The 7,982-nt window shown below is 43.6% G+C and overlaps 1 protein-coding gene across 2 annotated transcripts in view; it reads left to right on the top strand.

Annotated features, from left to right (window-relative positions):
- The first annotated feature begins 3,593 nt into the window (after window positions 1-3,593).
- The window catches only part of NEB (nebulin), a 98,341-nt gene continuing 93,952 nt past the window's right edge, over window positions 3,594-7,982 (top strand). For both annotated transcript variants that reach the window (XR_004060875.1, XM_030952015.1), the window contains exons 1-3: window positions 3,594-3,689; window positions 4,399-4,506; window positions 5,004-5,069. Coding sequence is in view for 1 of the 2 variants with exons in the window: in XM_030952015.1 (XP_030807875.1) it covers window positions 5,037-5,069 (33 nt within the window). In the remaining variant the exon portion in view is untranslated. The remainder of the gene's footprint in view (window positions 3,690-4,398; window positions 4,507-5,003; window positions 5,070-7,982) is intronic.

Here is a 7,982-nt window from a genome sequence, read left to right as displayed (position 1 = left end):
TGTGGATAAATATTTTCTTTTAGGATTCTCAAAGGCCCCAAGTAAAGAACAGGGGAGGCTGTGACAGATGCTGTCATGTGAGGAGAACTCTCCTTGTGCCAACGGCCCCAGTGAATATCTTGTGTCGATATACAGGATCTTTTACACTCTGATTTTATATCCTCAGTATTGCATGTTTAAATATTAACCTAATTTTTAAGTTTCTACAACCAGCCGGAGGAGCATTTGTTCATGTGATTTCTCTTTGCTTTATCAAATCTTACAATGAAAAAAGTAAACCAACATTTGGCACCTTGTTCTTCTTCTTTTAAGTTTTGGTTTCTTTGTATTTTTTTCCCCACTTTGAATCTTTTGATTCAGTCTTTGAAATATTCTGGTGGGATACTTTCAACACTAAAAAGTTGGGTCTATACCCAAACAATGTGATGGGTGAGGCCACAGTTCCTTCTCTGTCCAGGAATGTTGGGAAGCATAAAATGAATTCTTTTTTTCATATCAATATTCCTTTATTCCTCCTCTTCCAGCCAAGTCTTTTTGAGTCACAGCAGCACAGTGAGTGGTTGGTTTACACACCACACAGCCACTGCCTGGTGCTGCTGCTCACCCCAAATCAGCCCATCAGCATCAAAAAATAAACCTGAAGACAAGACACTGGAGCAGATACTCACAGCACCTTGATTCACTGCCCCCAAGAATATTATTTGGTATGATCTAATACTTTCTATTAATACTCTGAGAAACAGGATGAGCAGCTCTGAAGCAAAGGCGGAATTCTTGTTAGAATATGTATTCTTTCCTAAAAACCTTTTTGTTTGTAAGGGAAGGGCCAATCCCTGACAAAGCCTGTGCTCCCAGCCTGGTTTAATCCAGAAGAAAAAAGATTGGCCAGCTGTAAAAATGGAGGGGTCAGAGAAATAGATGTGTATTTAATTTGGAGATAATCCTTTGCATTTGTCCAACCAAACCCTTAATTTCTTTTTTTTTTTTTTTAAATGCTCTCCACAGTATTTCCATGCATTAAACCAAAAGGTGCTGGGGCAGAGGAGCCTTGCTGTGGGGAATGGTGAAAAGAATGAGAAGGAACTCACTGAGGGTAGGTTAAAACAGACATGGTGGCACAAATATGTATTTAAATGTCCTTTTCCAATGATACAGTGCTTGTTAAGTCCAGGTATGTCAGGAGGTTAAATATAGCACCTGGGATGTCAGGACATTTATCCATCATGCCCTGAGTGGCTCCTGTTGGATAAGCAGGACTGACTGAACTCAATATTTAAATATGTTCAGTACAAGAAAATACTTTTTGCTTTAAATCTTTGTGATTGAAATGCAAAACAACCTTTTTTTTCTGCCCAAGTAGTTTTGCAGCTTGCTGTCTTCAGCTCAGAACTGCTGAGCACGCGCTCATTTATGTGCCATGGATAAATCTGGCCTGGGGTGTTAACCTGGGGCAGAGCTGCCAGGCTCCACCTAGGGCACAGCTAATGCTTTTGAAATATTTGTCCCCCAGAAAGTCATGTATTTTCACAACAAAGTCAAAAGCTGGACTTGATGACCTTGAAGGCCTTTTCCAGCATTAATGATTCTATGGTTTTGTGACTATTCCATCAGAAATCAGACATAAATTTTCACAACAAAACAATTCAAAAGAAAAAAGGAATATTAGCCATTGGTATTCCCTTTACCTCATACATGTTAGGAATGGGGAGGTTTGCAGTGCCCATCCCTGGAGTTGCCCCAGGAATTCTGGAGGTGGCACTCAGAGCTCTGGGGTGGGGACAAGGTGGGCATTGGGCACAGCTGGGACTCAGTGGGCTGAGAGGGCTTTTCCAGCCTCAGGGATCCTGGGATTCTCCTGGCCCACACAATGGCCACAGTTTTCTCACAGTTGTTCCTTGGGATTTGGAGCTGAAGGAGCAAAGCCACAAAACACAGGAACTGAAATATTTTCTCAAGTGACCCAAGAGCACCCTCCTCCCCTCTTCATGTTCTGATGGCAGAATAAAAATCCTACAGTCAGCCTAACTTTTCATTTCGCCAATAATCCTTTTGTTCTCAGCCCCCTTCTGTAATTTCCATGCTTTTTTCCAACCCTGAGCTGTGCTGCTGAAGATCTGCCACGCTAAAGACAGCTACATTTCAGTGGCAGAAAAAGTGGTGCTGCTGTCCTGCAATTTCAGCCTTGTTTAGTGTCTTTCTGAACAAGATGCCAAATAGCAGTGTAAAATAGTCTGAAGGTGAGTTCCAGTAACACAGGGCTTGCACAGTATCACTGAGGAAAAATTCTTTGCAGGAACTTCCAGGATTGAGCTGGAATGACAATAATGAGTTACGTGTTCAAGAAGGAAAGCTGGCCCTTCATTCCATTAAGGTTTGTTATTGATGATGATGTTATGTTTGCCATCCAATCTATTGAGAAGCAGCTCTTGGGACGAAAAGGGGCCTTTGAGTTATTTCTGGAGTGCACACATGGAGGATCAGGAGCAGAGAGCAGCAGGTTACGCTGAGGTTGCTCTCCAGAGGCTCCAACAAGACGCTGTGCTAATTTCTAGACAATTTCAAAAGAGGTTAAGAAAGTTAAAGAAACAGAAATCAGATTAAAAGGGGAAGGACTGCCTAGTAAAGCAAAATGCAGAGTAATTGAAAATGGCTTGGCCAAAGGAGACAGGGAGGGGTCTGCAGCTCTGGGCAGAGTCTAAAATACTTGGCAGAAGTGAATGAGATATGATATTTCATCTGGATATAAATATGAACTTCTGGAAAGAGTTAAAGAAAAAGATGTCTCTCAAGGGCTCCTGAGAACCATTTATTGAATAATGTGATCTAGCACGTGGAAAGGGATCATTGTTGATATTGGCTTTTGAATGCACCTCCTTGAAGAACCAAAGTCAACTCTATTTGTCAGCCAAGTCATCCCCTAAGAAGTCACGTCTGTTATCATCACCCTGGTTCTGCTCCATACATCACGGCATTCCTGACCTTCCAAAATACCAGGCTTGCTCCCCTGTCACTTAATCTGTTTATCAACTCTTCTTGGACTTCCTTCACCAGGGATGTTGGTTCTTTGTTGGGTTCCTTCCCTGCAAACAGTGGCTTTTCACATGTTGCTGGGTCCGTGCGGTTTTAGCTGCGAAACATTTCACAAGTGATAAAAACATTGACACACAGTTTGCATCAAGGTGAAAAAGCACTTCAGGTGTCCTTACGGGGTGAAACTAAAGGCATGTTTATACTAAAGTTTCGTTTGCAGGGTGGACTCCTCAAGCTCAGAGATTCTTGAATTTGGATGGTGTTTATTCAGGCACATCATAGGAATGAAATTGCCTCCATCAACTGAAATTCAGTGTTATCATCAACTCTGCTAATTACATTTTTTCCATTGGAGCACTCCCTTGGGATTGCCTGGGCTCCACCTCACCGAGCTCCAGCCAAGCTCTGGTGTGTTTTGGGTTTCCTGAGGAGCACGGAGGTGCCCCGCTCCCTGTCCCTGATGCTGCTGAGAACAGGTGCCCTCCCTCAGGGTCACCGGGTATATTTAGGGCTGAAACTCGAGCGGGCTGGAGCCAGATTGGCTGTGTGGGCCACACACGTCACCGGGAGCCACCAAAGCCCCTTGCTCTCACCCAGTGCTGCTCAGGAGGGAAGACTGGAGAGCCTTTGCTCCAAAGGATATTTACTGGATGTCGCTGGTAAGGACATTTTAAATGCATTTCACTTCTTTTCCTTAGAAGAGGATCTTGAGTTGTTTCTCCATTCTGTAGTTTTTTGGGAATACTTCTTGTGCTTCGCCCATGGAAGTCAGTTTTTCTGTCTGAATAACTGGCTGTGGGTTGGAGGAGGAGGAAAAGACCTGGAATGGGGTTTGAAATTGTGGCTGAAGGTTGTGACAGTGACAGGTTGAAGAGGTTGTGTTTATATGCAAACCCCACTTCTTGAGCTTATTCATACACCTCTGCCTACTGCTTCACGTGACTCGTCCCTCGTTATTTGAGTTATTCTTAACTTATTTTAATAGTTAACAACATGCTTTTCCCAATTAATTTTTGGCCATTTTTCTCAGCCTGTTGGGACTAAAAAGGGCCAGTATTCTGTGTTCCTATATTTAACCTGCATGACTTGACTTCCCTTGCCTCAGAAGGAATTGCAGTTTAGCCAGCTCAACCCAAGTGCCCCGTCAGTTGGCAGGATTAGCTTACACGGCAAATATCCCTGGACTCAGGAGCAGCTGTTCCAAAGCCTCATCCCCTCCCAACATTAGAAACAGGGCTGCAGACTCTGGTGGAAAATTGTAGCTTTGCCTCACAGCGAAATCAGTGTGTTAATTAATTAGTTCAAAGGGTCTGACACTAATCTATGCTTTGTACTTCAGCCAACTCTATGGATTTTCATCTTTTCCAGGTCTGAAGAAACAGAGAGAAAAAACCCACAAGAGCTTAAAAAAACCCAACCCCAGAGCACCTCTGTAGGCTGATGCTGGGAAGACAGAAATTGCCTCATTAACTTAAGGTCACTGAAAAAAATATTTACAATATTTTTCTACATTAGGCTCTTACTTATGAATGAAATTAATAGAATATAAATCTCCCACTCAAACAAGAGCTTGAATGATATAATGAAATTGTGTAGAATAGTCACAGAGAGAAGAAAAATGCTTCAAATAATTCTGTTGTAAAGAAAATATCACATCATGTTTCAAGAGATCTCGTCTTTATCTATTTTATTTTATTTATCTCTTTTATTTTATTTTCATTGGATCCATAGTTGCTGTTATAATTGAAATGAGGTATTTGTCCAGAACTGTAATTTATATCAGTATGTTTGAAACTTAATCCAATGTTTTTCCATAACAGTCCAAGTAATGGCAGATCCCAACTTTATTTAGGCTCTGACTAGTTACTAACCATGACCCCAAGTGCTTTATGAGCTTGACTTGTACCTTCTCATGGTGCTTTCAGTCATGGGCTAATACTGTTTATTCACATTTTCACCTGCTCTGTGACCAGTGAGTGGAGGAGAGACAGAAGCAAACCCTCAGAATGGAGGAAGAAGAATATGAGGAAGTCGTGGAGGTAAGAAGAAAATGTGAGAGTAGAAATGTTTCCTGCCTTGTGACTGAATGCATTAATCACCTTACTGAGATGCTGCTCAGGAGCAGAGGTTGCTGTTTGCTCTCTGAAGATTAGGGATGATTAGATATCTATTAAATGCTTTCATCACTAAAACAACAACAACAACAACAGTTGCTCTCAGAGGAGCAAAGTCTCCTGGTTCCTGTCATAGTTTCTCAGTTTAAATAAGGACTGGAACCATCCCACACTCACAGTGCGAGGTTTTCTGATTACTCCCTGCGTAATTATAGATGCACTGGGCCAGCTCTTTTCCCTGCTGGCTTGCCCTCTGTCACCCAATCCATGGGTGAAGATGGCTTTGGAAGCCCCTTTCTAGCCCTGCCTCTGCAGAAATGCAGCAGCTTTGTGCCACCACAAACCAATTTAGCCTGAGACATTGCAGAGATGGAGTCAGGTTTAGGTGACAGGACAAGGGGGGAGGACTTTAAACTGACAGAGGGTAGATTTAAATTAGGTATCAGGAAGAAATCCTTCCCTGTGAAGGTGGGCAGGCCCTGGCACAGGGTGCCCAGAGAAGCTGTGGCTGTGCCTGGATCCCTGGGAGTGTCCAAGGCCAGGTTGCAGCAATCTGGGATAGTGGGAGGTGCCCCTGACCATGGCAGGGGGTGGAATACAGGATCTTTAAGGTCCCTTCCAACCCAGGGCCTTCTGTGATTCTATGATCCTATCTCCATTAATTTGCCAGTAGGTCATTTAAACTCAGGAAACGGCATAAAAAATTCCCCAGGAACTGTGCAACCTACAGCTGGGGCCACGGGAACAATGACTCTTATTGAAACAGTACACAAAATTAACAGTGTGCTCTTACTTCTTGCATTGCTAGTACTCTGAAATTAACTTATGTGTTATGAAATATACAAAGTCTTGTAAAAAATTACTCAGTGTTTGAAGAAAGAAGGAGGGTATAAATGTAAACATCCTACAACTCATTGCCACCACACTGTCTTCAGTGGACTGTTGATTTCAGGTGGTGTGAGGGCACTGCCAGCTTTATATATTTCATATGGTGAATGAAGTAAAGCCAAATCCTTTGCCAGTCAGAGTAGTTAAATGCATTTTGCAAAATAGGTGTCAGCACTCATAAAGTCGATTTGAAAGTCATTTTACTACCTAGCTACAATGACACCAGCCCTTCATTAAATTCCTTATTCCCACGTTACTTGTAATCGCCTTTATGTTTCCTGTGCATTGTGTGCTCTCTGTAGTGGATATTTATTTGCTCTCATTGTTTATTTATTCCAGCAGGAGTTATGGTATTTTGGTTTTTTGTTCACACAGTCCCATTTCATCCTTTGTTTTTAATTTTCAATGACCACCTTGCTGTAACCACATCCCTTGGGCTGAGGAGGCACTGCTTCAGTCACTTCCCTTGGGATACTCATGGTGAGATGCTAAACAAAACAGGAACAACAGCATTCAGTACCATTTTAAGCCTTTCCAGAATTTTTGTATTTCCTGTGTCCAGGAAATCCAAGATTTTAACTTATGAGTTCTATCAGAAATTCACCTTCTGAAAGAGAACGACATGATCGTTGAATACTGAGTGGCTGAGGCATCACCAAGGATTTTAAAATGCTATTTTTCAACTTTCTCTGGAATTATGATGTTGTAGCTGTCTTGGGATGTGCAAAAATCCACAGTGAGTGCTACAAACATTTGCTGCCGAGTTACTCGAGGTTTTTTTGAAGGTTTTGTAGAAAGCTTGTGGAAGGTTTCACAGGGGGGTTTGTGGAAGGTTTTGTGGAAAGCTCGTGGAAGGTTTTGCAGAGGATTTTGTGGAAAGTTTTGTGGAAAGTTTTGTAGAAAGTTTGTGGGAGGTTTTTTGTGGAAGATTTTGTAGGAAGTTTGTGAAAGGTCTCGTAGAAAGTTTGTGGATGGTTTTGTAGAAAGTTTGAGGAAGGTTTTGTGGGAGGTTTTGTGGGAGGTTTGTGGCAGGTGTTGTCGAAGCGGATCCAGCATGGAAATCACCTCAGAACAGCCCAGTATGTCACAGCTTGGCAAGTATGGCTTGGTCCCTTGAACTAACTTTGAGGAAAAGCTCTCAGAAAGGGGCTTAAATTTTAATGACAATTTTTTTAGGTTCAAAGGGTTTTCCGTTCCCGCAGCTTGGCAAGCAACCCCAAGCAATTACCGCTCAGAGGAGATTTTCCAACATAAACCCCGCATTTTTGCATTTACTCTCAGTGCAGGTGAAGCACACCCCGCAGACAGCGGGTGCTATTCCCGCAGCAATGTTTTTTAAAGTTTTTTTCCGTCATTTCAGAGCGGGGCAGGCGCGGGAGGCGCAGGCCCCGGCCGCCCCCTCAGCGCGGCCGCCATTTTCGAGGGACGGCGCCACCGCGCGGCCGCGGCCGGGAAGTGGCGGCCGGGGAATAAATTAAAAAAAAAAAAAAAAATTCAACGAAAGCCTCCCATGGCACAACCTGGAGCTATTTCTCATTGTCCTGTCGATTATTCCCTGGGAGCAAAGCCCGATCTGGCTGCACCTCCTGTCAGGAGTTGTGCAGAGCCGGAAGGGCCTCCCGAGCCTCCTTTGCTCCCGGCTGAGCCCTTTCCCAGCTCCCTCAGGCGCTCCTGGGGCTCCAGGTCCTTTCCCAACTCTTGTCCCGGCTGGAAAAGATGCTCCATTGGACGTGGTGCTCACAAAAAAGCCAGAACTGGTGGAAAATGCAAAGGTCAAGGGCTGCAGTGACCATGGGACAATAGAGCTGAAGATACAGGGGGCAGTGAGCAAAATAAACGGAATTATCCCAGAGTTTGGAAGAGCGGAATTGGAGCTGCTCTTGGTAAATCCCATGGGAAACAGCAAAGGCAGCCAGGGTCGTTGGGTGATCCTCCAGCATGATTTCCCCT

The sequence above is a fragment of the Camarhynchus parvulus genome, chromosome 7 (genome assembly GCF_901933205.1).
Source record: "Camarhynchus parvulus chromosome 7, STF_HiC, whole genome shotgun sequence".
Lineage (NCBI taxonomy): Eukaryota > Metazoa > Chordata > Aves > Passeriformes > Thraupidae > Camarhynchus > Camarhynchus parvulus.
The sequence above is the reverse complement of the archived record's forward strand: the minus strand, read 5'-3'. Positions and strand labels throughout refer to the sequence as shown.